This window comes from Pituophis catenifer, unplaced genomic scaffold (genome assembly GCF_029215685.1).
Source record: "Pituophis catenifer annectens isolate HBS135680 unplaced genomic scaffold, rPitCat1.0.hap2 SCAF_4, whole genome shotgun sequence".
In the NCBI taxonomy this organism is placed as follows: Eukaryota; Metazoa; Chordata; class Lepidosauria; order Squamata; family Colubridae; genus Pituophis; species Pituophis catenifer.
This window is the reverse complement of record NW_027256884.1, coordinates 82,605,770-82,620,433: the sequence shown is the minus strand read 5'-3', so window position 1 is coordinate 82,620,433 and position 14,664 is coordinate 82,605,770. Positions and strand designations below refer to the sequence as shown.

General features: G+C 34.4%; 1 protein-coding gene across 1 annotated transcript in view; it reads left to right on the top strand.

Moving 5' to 3' along the window:
• Positions 1-14,196, top strand: part of NCAM2 (neural cell adhesion molecule 2) — a 123,917-nt gene extending 109,721 nt beyond the window's left edge. The window contains exons 17-19 of the mRNA XM_070943633.1: positions 7,247-7,451; positions 12,352-12,471; positions 14,085-14,196. Of these exons, the coding sequence (XP_070799734.1) occupies positions 7,247-7,451; positions 12,352-12,471; positions 14,085-14,196 (437 nt within the window). The remainder of the gene's footprint in view (positions 1-7,246; positions 7,452-12,351; positions 12,472-14,084) is intronic.
• The last annotated feature ends 468 nt before the right edge of the window (positions 14,197-14,664 follow it).

The following is a 14,664-nucleotide window of genomic DNA, read 5'->3' as shown; positions in this document are numbered from 1 at the left end:
AAGGCGGTATCATTAAGCAATGTGTTCATCAGGAATTTTTGTGTGTAAATGACAGCAGAAATTAGAGTTAGAGATAGTGGTAGAGATAGAGACAGATATTCTCATCTCATGCATGTCCTTCATACATGCTTATATTTCATTCCAGAATCCATGCATCTCATGCATGTCCTTCATACATGCTTATATTTCATTCCAGAATCCATGCATCTCATGCATGTCCTTCATATATGTTTATATGAAAATACCATCTATTAGTGATGTTGTAGGAAAATAGTTTACATTTGCCATTTTGATCTCAGATCTACATATAGTAATAATAAGGACATAAAGTATCAAAATGTATTTGTAATAGTGTGAATTACAATAGTTTTTATGATGCATCTTTTGGATTGTAAATACAGATAGAAGTAATTCTTCAATACAGACTGAAGTCATAGGTTATGAACTTACGAATATTGAAATATTTTTAAGGACAGTGAACAGAATGTAATTCTTAAAAAATAAAATATTATTCTTCAAGTTATTAATGTTTATGGAAATGCCACGTAAGAAGCCGCTTTCTGCAAATAAATTAATATTTCTTCTGACATTTTTAAAACATTTCTTTCCAAAAAAGAATTGCTACTCCATAATTCTGTTAGAGTAAGGTAAAAACAATGTCTGAATAACCAGACATTTTTTTAATAAAAGTTTGCTTAAAAAATTAATTGACGATATTCCAATGAAAAGCTGGTATGTATGTATGCCTGTAGAAGGGGCTTATTGGTTCAAATATTTTTATTAGTTTATCAAAATATAAAATACATAGAAAAAATAAAGATAATGGGAAAATAAGGGAGAAAAGGGGAAGAGAGAAAAGTGTGGGGTAAATGGGAAAAGAAAAAGAAAGAATTGACTTCCAATTGCTTTTAGTGCAGTAGAATAAGGTAGTAAATAAGGTAGTAAAAACCTTTTAATTTTTTTATAATAATATATACTAGCCATTTCTATAACCATAAACCTATTCAATCAGTAATTTCGTTTTTTCCACCTCAAGGACAAAGTCCGTACACTAAAAATGGTTTCAAAATGAATTGTGTTCTTTTCTTTCATCAAAGAAGTCACTTTAGCCATCTCTCCATCAAATTTAGCCAACTCCCATCAAATTTTGCAACCATTCGTCCATTGTGGGAATCAAAGTATCCTTCCATTTTTGTGCATAAAGTATTCTTGCTGTCATTAACATATATAACATCAAAGTTCCAATTTTTGAAGATTTGTCTGGTGTTAGATACCAATGGTACATCCTTATACAGTTTGCTTTTAAATTATAATTTAATATGAATTTTAGACCTATAGTCCACATATTCACCTATTGTTCAATATTATATCCAAAGTTCTTTGTCCACTGAGCCATACAGTGGGTTACATACCGATTCTCCAAGTTCAATTTCAATAACAGTTTACAAACCTTAGCAATAATATGTTCATCACTACCATACAAAAGATTTCCAATTAATTTTTCACAAAATCAAATCCAACAAAAAAAATCCTTTTTGTCTAGTTTAAATCTTTCTTTCAATTGTAAGTATCTAAACCAATGGCAAACATTTCCTTCTGATTTCATCTCCTCTTTAGATTTGAGGATAGGATCTCCATTTACCATAAGTCCACCAGTCTGGCTTCACCCCATTTCTTTTCTAAAAAAAGCTTCCTGGGGAGAAACCAGTAGTGGGTTGCCCCCAGTTTGCACCGGTTCTATAGAACCGGTAGTAAAACTGGCAGGAGGCTCCGCCCACTGACCCTGATGTCATCAAAATGCTTTTGCGCATGTGCAGAAGCTTCTGCGCTTGCGCAGAAGAGTGTGTGCATGCGCAAGCAAAGCGAGTGTGCGCGTGCGGCCCCGTTGCAAACCAGTAGTAAAGGTAAGTAGAACTGACCCCTGGGAGACATGTATGTCAGAAGTGGCTTGCCTTTCTATGGCTGAGAAAGAAGTGACTGTTCTAAGGTCCCCCAGCTGGTTTCATGCATAAAGCTGAAGTAGAAGCAGCCCCTGGTTTCTAACCTAATTCCTTAACCACTACACAAAACTGGCTCTGAAATCTGACACTATTACTTTCAATACTCTAGATTTGTCTAGGTCCTGAATTTATTTATATCTTTGTCTTCTAACATTCTGTGAAAAGTTGACATCTTATAGATTTGCTTGTAGATAAGGTTATGAGCTATGGTGGTGCAGTGGTTAGAATGCAGTATTGCAGGGCTAACTCTCTGTTCAGAAGTGCTCATTACAGTAGTTCAGTTCTGAATGGCTCAAGGTTGACTCAGCCTTCCATCCTTCTGAGGTTGAAAAAATGAGGACTCAGATTGTTGGGGGCAATATGCTGACTCTGTAAACCGCTTAGAGAAGGCAGTAAAGCACTCTGAAGTGGTATATAGGTCTAAGTGCTATTGGTATTGCTATGCAAAGAAGAGATATATATTTGCAGCCCTAATAGAGAATGAAGAGCTATCAAATGTGTTTATATTTATGTTGAAGATTGGAAGTAACTTCTCTATACATTTCTTTTCTTTTTCTTATTTCACTTTTTCCCTTTCTTTTTCTTTCATTTTGTTAATTTTTCTTTCTTTGTATTTTTTCTCTCTTTTGGTTATTTCACTATAAATAGTTTGTATTAGTTTTTAATTGTAATTGAAATCTTCAATAACATTTATATAGAGAAAATGAATTTCAATCATTCTGAACTGATAAAAGTTTTTTTATCATTTCTTTTTTCCATTATTAATTTTTCCAATAAGAAACAGAAATTTTTACTGCAATTAAGATTTGTATTATCCCAAGTATACATCTATTTTTCTCTTCAACTATTTTTATGTCCTGGCCCTCCAAACTACTCATTAGGATAATAGAATAATATTATACCAGAGAAGAGTTCCTGGAAATATTATCCAGCTCTCTTCCAGTGCAGGAATCTACTGCTATACTATCATACTAGTAGCCAGACAGCCTCAACTTCTTTGGTAAAGGAGAGTCCTTTATATTCTCAAGCTGTGCATTTGTTAAATACTTCTTATTGTTACTATTTTTTCCTGCTGTCCAAATACAATCTACTTCCTTGTTGAACCACTGTTTCTTGATGTCTTTCGAACAACTTTGAATAATTCCTTTTGATAGCCCTTCAGATATTTGAAGATAACTATATCTCTACCCAGAGTGCTTTCTTCTGTAGGTTAAAAACATACAATATTCTAACCATTATTCTTCCCCCCCCTTTTTTTTTTCTTCTTCCATGCCTTATTATCTTGACTGGTTATTTCTCCTCCCCTTTTTAACTGTTTCTGATGAACTGCAGTGTTTCTGATAAACTGGCTTGGATAGAAGATGTGTGGTGATAGTATATGTTTTATGTGAATATGTGGGAATATAACTTCTGAGTGTGAAAGGAAATGCCCAGAATAGACAGATAAGGGGACCACCATATCTATAACAGTATACCTTGTTTTTTTATCAATTAATTGTAATCAGTTATTACAAAATAACTTACTTATTATAATTATTCCATTTGATTGTCTTCTATTTACTCTGATTTCATATGTACATGCTTCAGGTGTGTGTGTGTGTGTGTGTGTGTGTGTGTGTGTGTGTGTGTGTGTACTGTATTTTTTGGAGTATAAGACGAACCTTATTTTTTGGGGAGGAAAATAAGAAAAAAAAATTCTGCTTGAGAGGCTCTCCAATTGGGAGGCTGTATTTGCCTCCAAAAGCTCAGTTTGCAAAGGAGCTTCTCTTTGCAAAGGCAGCCTCTCAAACAGACCTTTTGGAGGCTGTTTGAGAGGCTCTCTGTTTAGGAGGCTGCATTTGCAGCTCCAAAAGCTCCAAAAAGGTGGCAGATGGCGGATGGGTGGGGCTACATTCGGTGTATAAGACGCACACAAATTTTCACCTTCTTTTAGGGGGGAAAAAGTGTGTCTTATACTGCAAAAAATACAGTATGTATAATATACCTAACATACAGCTTTACCTGTGGAATTACATATCAAAATCTAGAATAATACTGTATCTCAAAAGCAAATGTGACACACAATTCACATGAAACTCTGGAACTGGAAACTATTTGTAAACTACAATGTTTAAAATGTGGTTTCTCTTGGTATATTCTTAAATTCACAAGATATTAAAAACAGAGCATTTTTAGTATTATGGATCGACTTTTACAACCTATAATTTTACTTGAAGATGTATACTATATTAATGACAATTCTTGATATTGATTCTTAGTTTAGAAGTGAACAGTTATATTTAGCCTATTTATGATGTTTTATTTTAAAACGATAGCTTCCCTGATATTTCTAAATCTTTGATCATTCATTTATATTTGTGAATCTCCCTTGTTATCTTTGTTCCGTTTGGTTATATATTTTTTAATTGTTCAATAAAATTAGAACAACAAAACAAATAGACATATATGGCATATAATTTATTGAAAAGGGAGTATCTTCAGAACTTATTTCAAGCGGAGTTGTAATTTCCAGACTGAAAAGTAGGAGGTTGGTTATGATTGAAGATTTTTTTAAAGTCTATTTCATGTGGTAAGGTGGAAATATATAGCATGAGACAACTGTTAAGAAATTGGACAAAGAGCTAAGAAATTCAAGTTCAAATAGAACTCCAGCTGTGGAACGGTTATTGGGTAACTTTTAGGCCAGTCACTTTCTTCACCAGAATATTTTGATGAAAAATCTGTGCCCACTGACTTGAAGCCCTGCAAAAAAAAAAAAGTGGGATATAAATCTAACAAATAACAAGACCACTTTTTTAAAAAAAAACATCTTGAATTCAGGCTCTATTTCTTTCACCAAAAAAAGCCTTTTAAATTTTTTTGAAGAGCTATAGAATGACCATTATTATAACGTGATTCTTGTTTTTAAATGTAAACTAATTTATTGTACAATCAAACACAATATTGCAGCACAACATTTTTCTATCCTGTAAAATATATTGACTAGTCTGAATAATAACTAACTGAATATATGTACCTGGAAGGATTATTCTGTGAATAGCCAAGATAGATTACTCAGTAGCAATAGTGCATCAGATGTCTCACGTCGTTTACCTCCCTTCAGTCTGCCCACCATTGTGTCTCTCATGTTTCACAGATGTTTCTAGGCTTCAGACCAACTTTGCAGGAAATATAAAAGTTATAGGGGAAGGAGAAGTGAAAATTATCTTTTTCCTCAAGAATCATTAAGAATTATTCTCAATTCAAACTGAAGTTAAAATTGAAGTTAATTGAAGTAAACTGAAGTTAAAAAGATAGGAATGAATAAACTTCAGAGTTGTTCAAATATCTTATTGTAGTTTTTTTAACATGACACAGAAGTGACAAGAATTTGTTGCATTAACATGTCATTACCCAAAATAAGATATCCCCTGATAATAAGGCCAATCGGGCTTTTGAGCACATAGCAATTAGGCCAAGGGCTTATTTCAAGGTTCAAAAAAATATAAGACAGGGTCTTATTTTCAGGAGAACACGGTACTTATGATGATTAATTCACTTTTAAAACATATGATGAATGTTTAGCAATCAAAATCAGTCAAATTAAAATTCACAAAACAAAAAACCCACTGTTTTAAAAGCTGCAATAAGTGTGCAAAACATTATTTCTATTTAGATTTTCATAATTGCTCATATTAAAGATGAATAAATATATATTTTACTTCCAGTCTTTGTCCAAGGAGTACAGTAATTTTTATTTTTATTCTCACTACAAGAAGTTAGACTTAAAAGAAAAAAATCTAAACCTAAAATGTCACAGTGAAATTCACACAAAATTATTAATATTAATACAAATAGTATATTTCAATTTTAATAATAAAATGGTTAATTTACTTTAAACAAGTAAAATTTAACACCATCAACAATCAAGTATTGAAAATATAGATATTTGGAAAATAAAAATATAATGGGATGAATTAAGTGGTATATCACAACATCTGCTTCTCCCTCTCTGTTTCTCATCTATCTGGAAGTTGTATTTAAACAAAAATCAGGAAAAGCATGGATTTTCCCCACCTTTTATTATCACATGTTTGTGTACATGTTTGTATGTGTGCATGTATATGTAATAGAGATTGATACATACACATTGGCTCTGTGTATGTAGGGTTCTAATCAGGGCAGCTGCATAGGTATTGCATTTTAGCATGTTTCTGCTCTCCCCTTGCATTGTATCTAGATATTTTTATAAGGCAATATATACTGGGAAACCCAAAGGATATTACATGTATTCCACTATGAATCCTATGATCCAAAGTATAGAGGAAAACCTAGAATGGGACAGTTGGCAGCATTTGAAGCTGCTGCTCAGCATGGATTCAGGGAAATATTTTAACATATATATTTTTTCTGTTTTTCGGAGCTAGATTACCTGGATCCATCTGAAATCTTCCTCCACACCAAATCTGGTCTCATTCCACTTTGTTTTCTCAGAGATATATTGCTGACAGACAAATGGTCAGAAAAGGCCTTGAGCTATTCTGTGCAAATATTTTCCAAATTTCTTTGCGATAGAAATGGTAGAAAAATACCAGTGATGTTTGACAAAGTCTTTAAATATCCTTCTAGAGAACCAGATTCAAAAGAAACATTCACTACATTTAAACTACACTATAGATAACATCATAATTTAATTTTTACACATAGAAGTGACCAGAGACTGAAAAGAAATTTGATTTACCTTTTAATAGCGTAATATGAAACTTTGCCTATGTCACATTTTCCAAACTAATTTGTACATTAACATAGATCTGGAATTTTGCAAATGTGGTTTCCAGTCAACAAATATTGGACAAACTTTTGTCTGAAATGGCATAGGCTTTCCTACCTGAGAAGGGGGTTGGACTAGAAAACCTCCAAGGTCCCTTCCAACTATGTTATTCTGTTATTCTGTTAAATATGGCTATGGGGGTGTGGGGGGGTGTCACATGATTCATATCAGTGAAATAAAGAGCTGTTACACTTTCAAGATAAACCATGTAAAAAAAACCAGATTCATTGGGAATGATTGAACGTCTACTTTATTAATTCAAACAGAAGCTTGAAAGTGCTTTCCTTTCCTTCTTTTATGCCCAACAAAACTAAATTTAAGATTTTTGTCCCACCCCTATTCCAGCCCCTCCCCTCTTCCTCTTCTGGGATTAACCAAAATTCTCCCATATAGGAAGTTAACTGTTTTGACTTTATCTATTCCATTTATTTTCAAGGTACTTTGTTTAACGGACTTGGACTTGGTGCAGTCATTGGACTGGGTGTAGCTGCTCTTCTGCTAATACTTGTGGTGACTGACGTCAGCTGCTTCTTTGTACGGCAGTGTGGATTGCTAATGTGCATCACTAGAAGGATCTGTGGGAAAAAGAGTGGGTCCAGTGGGAAGAGTAAAGAGCTGGAAGAAGGAAAAGCAGCATATTTGTGAGTATTGGTCACCACACTTTGAGAAAAATAATATATACCAGTAACTTGCAAATAATATACAAACTGTGGTATCTCAAGAGCCATAAGGATTGTGCTTCAACAAATGTTCTCTAACTTTTACTTAATGTTGTTTACTTTCTGCAGCTCTAACAAAGTATTGTGACAGATAGAGCTTGGGAAATCATTCAGATGTTACCTTAACAAAAATCATGTCTGTATTTTTATTCTATTCAGTCAAAACAACACAAATTTATACCATTGGACATCTGAGTTCTCCGGACTGCAGTTGCACAGAGTATACTGTGCACAGTGTATACTGAGATATGTATCAGTAATATTTCAAATCTTATATGTATTACCACAATTTTAAAAAAGATCATTGAACCGTGGTTTCTGCCTTGAGCATTCATTGTATAGATGATGCAGGGATGTTTATAGCAGGAGTGAAATGCTCTCGGTTCAGATAGGATTGCCCAATCCAGTAGCGATGGCGGTGGGTGGTTCAAAGAACCAGTAGCAGAAATCCCTGTGCCCTCCCCCCCATGCCCAGCTGAGTTGCCGAATCGTCAGAGGCTTTTGTTTTCTTTTAAAAGCCTTTTTTTTTTTTTTTTGCTACAAACGCTTTTTAAAAAAAGCCTCTGATGATCGTGCGGCTCAGCTGGGATCGTCAGAGCCTTTTAAAAGCATTTTTTCTACAACCTCTTTGGCTGAAGAAGTTGTAGAAAAAATGCTTTTAAAAGGCCCTGACGATCCCAGTTGAGTTGCTTGATCATCAGAGGCTTTTTTTTCTTTTAAAAGCAAAAAAAAAAAAAGGCTTTTAAAAGAAAACAAAAGCCTCTGACGATCAGGCAATTCAGTTGGGATCGTCAGAACCTTTTAAAAGCATTTTTTAACAACCTCATCGGCCAAAGAGGTTGTAGAAAAGGTTGTAGAAAAAATGCTTTTAAAAGTAAAAAAAAAAAAAGTTGGCCATGCCCACCCAGTCACATTAACTCTCCACCAAGCCATGCCCACAGAACCAGTAGTTTATAGAATATATTTTCTATCATTTTGGGCAGCAAAACTTGCTATTTTGATATAATCCAGATCAGAGAAAATATAAATTGATATGCTATATGCCCTTTTTTCCTTGCTCATGTTCTCCTTAATAAAATTGAATGTTTAAGAGTTGGAATCCAGCTAATGTCAGCTATTTTTTAAAAAAAGCTGCAGCTGCTTTTTTGCAAGGCATTCATATTTATTCTATGTACAAACAATTTTTTTAAAAAAATGGGGATGCAGAATTCTGTGTAAATAGTAATATTAAATGAACTGAATGTATGTGTGTGTGTATTTCTCTCAGCCAGGTTTTTCCTACGTAAATCAAGATCTTTATACAGCCATAGTTCAGTGAAATCTCATTCACTAGTTTCTAGGCTTTATCAGACATCAAACCAGCATTTTGCTGTCTGATATGAGACTTAAGGGAGACTAAGATAGATCTATTTCTGACTAGTTTGTCTTCTTCAGTTAGCCACACCCTCATCTCATGTCTCCTCCCTGTAAAGGTCAAATATTTATTTTATTCTCTTTTCGTAGGTCTTTATGTGTATTTTTCCCTCAGCCAGGTTTTTCCTACGTAAATCAAGATCTTTATACAGCCATAGTTCAGTGAAATCTCATTCACTAATTTTTAGGCTTTATCAGACATCAAACCAGCATTTTGTTGTCTGTTGTGAGACTTAAGGGAGACTAAGATAGATCTATTTCTGACTAGTTTGTGTTCTTCAGTTAGCCACACCCGCATCTCATGTCTCCTATTTCTCCTCATCTGGGTATTTTCCTACATAAACCAAGATTTTTAAAATGCTGCCATAGCTGAGTGAAATCACAATTCACTAGTTCTAGGCTTTTTCAGACAGCAAGTAAGCAGTTTGCTGCCCTTTGGGACACTAATATAGATCTATTTCGGACTATTAGTCCTCATCAGTTAGCCACACCGTCATCACATGTTTCCTCCCCATAGAGGTCAAGGATATGGGGCATTCTACAGGGAGGAAACATGTGAAACATGTGATGAGGGTGTGGCTAACTAATGAGGACTAATTAGTCCAAAATAAATCTATATTAGTCTCCCAAAGGGCAGCAAACTATATGTATATATGTATGTTATTTCTACTTAGAACAAGGAAGTAATATTTTCTGAAACCTGATTGTTATGCTGAACAATCTCTACAGGGGTGGGATTCAGCCAGTTTGGACCAGTTCGAGCGAACTGGTTGTTATGATTTTGGGCAGTTCATAGAACTGGTAAAATTGCTAGCCCTGTCCATCCTGCCCCACCCTTCCCTATATATTATCTTTCCTTCATCACTCAGTCCAGCTAATCTCCATGCCTTGCCTCGGCACCTCACCCGCTCTGCCCACCAAAGGTAAGCATCCCGCCCGCTTGCCCTTTGCCTCAGGTCAGGGCCCAGGGACGTGGCATTACCCGGGTCTGGCCTTGCCCTGGAACCACTGCCCGCTCATTGCCTGCCTTGGCTGGGTTATTTCCTGGCTCCGGCCTTGTCCCAGAGCCGCTGGCAGCTCACTGCCCACCTTAGCTGAGTTGAGGAATGTGCATTTGCCGGTTTCGGCCTTGCCTCAGAGCCACCACCCTCTCACCACTGCCCCCCTCTGGCCTCAAACTACGTGTGGGTTTTTCTTACCTAAAGTGCTGCAGCAGAGATCATGCAGCTGTCCCTTGCCAAGGCTTGCTCACTCACGGAGACGCTTCATGTGATCTCCAGGTCAGCAGCTGGTTCTCCCCACTGCTACTCTTGCTGGGAGAGAGAGCGTCTCTTGTGCAATTTAGCAGCTGTGAGCTGCCGCTTTCCTCTAAGTCCCTTCTGGAAAATGCACAGTACAGAGAAGTAGCATTCAACATGGCTGCTGCTTCTCTGTCTTGTGCGCTTTGTAGATGGGATTTAGAGGAAAGCGGCAGCTCACAGCTGCTAAATTGCACAAGAAACGCGCTCTCTCCAGCAAGAGCAGGAGCGGAGAGAAGCAACCACTGCCCTGGAAAGCAGAGATGGAGTGGAGCAGACCCCGAAACGCTGCTCGGTCGACCCTCACCGCGTGGCAGAAGCCGTGCATGCATGGAAGCTGTGTGCGTGCATGCGCTGAAGCCATGTGTGTGCGCATACATGCAAGCTGTGCACACACGTATGAATGGAAGCTGTCAGTATGCACATGCGCAGAAGCTGTGCATGCACGGATGTGCAGAAGCCATGCACGCACGCATGCATGTGCACACACTCACATTTTCAGCAAACTAGTTGTTAAGTGGGTTGAATCCCACCACTGAATCTGTTTTTGAAAAATAAATTAGCACAAAATATATTAATATTTAATCTTAATATTTATTTCAACCTGTATGCTTGAAACAGGCTTTGGATAAGGTATAAACAAAACTTGGAATAATAGTAAACATTTTTGCAAATAATTACTGATTTGGTAATTTATCAACTGAGCTTCATTCAGCTGAATTGATGTAATGTGTTCTATAGGGCAGTCTTTGAAGGTATGCATAATGTACAACTGGTCTAGCAGAATAATTTTACACTGCAGGCTACAGTAATATTTTATCTAAAGTCATTGTACTGTTTACCAATAGGCTTTTGGCCAATTCAGATGTTGGCAGTAACCTAGAGTATAAAACATACAATGATATAAGAATGGATCTCATCAAATATCACTTTTCCAGAATTGAATCCAGTGAGAACATCTCAAGAAAGCTATTGAAAGTCTTTTCTCTATCTGAAATGAAGTGAACAGACATGATATAATAGATTTTTCTTTTGATATCCTATAGACTTTAGAGCGTTTCCCCCCCAACTCTGTAAAGTTGTTTCCTCAGTTGCCTTTCATGATAGTTAAGATCAGCTTTATTTAACATTGTTTGATTGACTGGGTGACTGAATATGTGTCATCAAGTCGGTGTTGACTCATAGTGACAACTCTGATTATTTCTCTGATTATCCTTAGGTGTTCCAGCAATATATCCATCACCAGTATAACTGAGTTTATCTACTTTGGCTATTGATTGTGCTCTTCTTTTTCCTTCCTCCTTTCTTAGCATTAGAGCTTTCTCTAGGGAGCTTTGTCATCATATCATGTGCCTGATAATATAAGCTTGGTCATTTGTACCTCGAGTACGAACTCTGAGTTGATTTGTTTGATGATGATGATTGACAATATAGTGATAAATGATAAGCCTCTTTAATACAACTATGTTTTACTAAAATTTATCTCATGGAAAGATTGATGGAACAGAAATAAATCAAATATCTATATTATCTATTAGATAAATAGTATTTAATATAAATACTTGATTTATTTCTATTGATGCTGCTATAATTTTAATTTTTATTAACTCATCCAGTATCTTTTCAGTTGGTCAAGGTATAAAAGTGATGCAAAGACAAAAATAAATAACATGTTTTAATATAATTTTGAAAAGATTTCTTGGAGATAACAGTTGTTTCTTCTATTAGCCTACTACTTAAGTCTGAAAAAGTATTGCTTTGGTGTGCAAACATTAAAACAGCCATAACTTTAATAGGACTGATGAAAACAGTTAAGGTTTCCACAAACAGTTGTGGAAAAAATGTGAAAAAAGGACATAGCGTTTCATGTAAAAAATGCTACATTGCATTTACTCTTCTGCATATTCTAAAATATCCCTTCTGGAAATTTTAGTATCATAAACAATTTTTCTGATTAATAATATTTTGATACTTCAGCAAATATTCTGGTGGCATTTTGAGAATTAATAAATATATCTTAGCATAAACATTCATGGATAGGGTAATAAATATCACCATTTTTAAATGAAAACATTAGTTCATTAAGCATTTTTACCTTTATTTTTACTTAGGAAAGATGGATCAAAAGAACCAATCGTTGAAATGAGAACAGAGGATGAAAGAATTACCAATCATGAAGATGGGAGTCCAGTAAATGAGCCCAATGAAACAACACCATTAACAGAACCAGAGTATGTATTTTGATTTTTTTTTAGTAATTTAGAAGTTTCAGTATGGCTTGGCATTTAGGTTAAAAAGAAGTTTTAGTTCTACAGATTTCAACTAATATATAACTAATTTTCTAAAGCTCTATATCTATTAAATTAGTTATTATTAGATTAACTAGTGGTTACTAATAGTGACAAGAATCAACAGTTATTTTAAGTGATATGAAACTACATTATATCATATTTGAATATCATAATCTAGAACTTTCTTATAAAAAACATTTTTATTCTTATCTAAACTACGAAAATGTATGTATGTAAATAGGATTATAAATAGGCACTTTCTAAATAAATTACATCTATTTATGCAAAATTATTCACACAATTAGCAGTTATTAATAGTTATTAAAGTGTAAGTAATAAGCATGGAGTGCACCTTCAAGTCTGGATGGAGGGGGAAGACAAAAATGGTATTAATATTGAATGGAACAATTGAACTGGTTTGTTTAATCTTTATATCTTTGTTTTATCATAGTAAGGCTTTGATTCAAGTATATTTATTTGAATATACATAATTATATAATGAATATATTGGGAAAAGAGAGGATGAGAGTCTGCCTAGAAAACAATCAGACAAGTATTCACTGAAATATTTGTTCAATCAGATCCTTATTCAGTTGCCAGGCATGAATTCTAGGGATATTAACAAATATTAGTACCTTGGGGTTTGCATTATTAAAGCAGGGCTTCTGTACTAAATTATATAGTTAAAGTTCATAAAGTTTTTTTTAAAGTCATTTTAAAAAAGCCTGTGATACAACATAGCATTATTTGCATATAGGAGGATTTAAAAGTATCAATCCTTCAATTCTGGAAGATGATAAACTAGATTATTTATCTTAGCCACCAGAGAATTGGTTTATACCCTTGGTTAACTTTTCTGCCAACAAAATTTTGCTTAGTGTAGTACTCCCTCATAGTGCATCTAACTTTTACATTAGAGTTCTCACTGAGTTTAGAAGGAACAGTTGACTGACTATACTAGAGTTCTTAGGTTTATGCTATAGTTTTTGTCTAAAACCAAACTCAAAACTTAATCTGAAGTTAATAAAAGATGCATATGGTGCAGATCCTGGCCTAAAATACTGTATATATTTTTCAACTAGATATTAGAAAATAAAGAGCTTCATCTAATGTCAAATGTCCAACTCTAAACACTGTTTGTTCTTCATCTAAAATATTTTTTTGATTTTGTCCACTTTAAAAGTATGTTGTACAATGACTAGTATAAAATTTAGTTATTATACTAAGGAATCAAATGGACTAATCATTAGCAGGAAATGTTGATAGGCTTTATTATAGGATAAAACTATCACAGTGAAACCACACATATTAACTTTGATGATCCAATATTAGATGATCCACATATTAGTTCTTGATGATCCAATTTTATATTAAAAACAACTCTAGATAGATAGAAAGTGTAAAACAATGTATATACATTTTTATTTGGGAATATACAGTATGTGAGTGGTGAAGCAGTGTAATCAATACAAAATATGTTGCCAAATGAAATATGCATTTTCTGTCAACACTGGTTTCCAGCTGTAATACCTTTTGTTTTTTATTTTTCTTAGGAAATTACCATTAAAGGAAGAAAATGGAAAAGAAGTTTTAAATTCAGATACTATAGAGATCAAAGTATCCAATGATATCATCCAGTCAAAAGAAGATGATAGCAAAGCATAAAATAACAACAGCTATCTAGAGGGGCAAAAAGGCATGTGGATTCTAATAAATCTGTGACCAAAACTTTACATTTGACCTTGGTTTTTTGGCAATTTAAGAATAATTAATGGAAGTAGTTTGGTCTACTTCTGTTGACTGTCTATTTTCATTTTGATTCAATAGTTTTAGTCTGTAGTCCTGGGCGACATCAATACCATGGTCTCAGTTCAGCAAGTCAACCACTATAAATACTGTAATTTATTTTATTGCTGAAGAAATTGAAATTATTTATCAAATATTATGATACCCTCTTAGCCACAGACTATACATAAGATAGCTGTACTACTTTTAATGGAATTAAACTCATGAGAGAAAGTGCCATAGAAATTTATATTTGTTTGCAATTTTAAGGATTTTGTTGCCTTTATATAAATATATATAAATGTCAGATATAAACTAGGTTTATGTGGCTGGATGATTGCAGCTGAA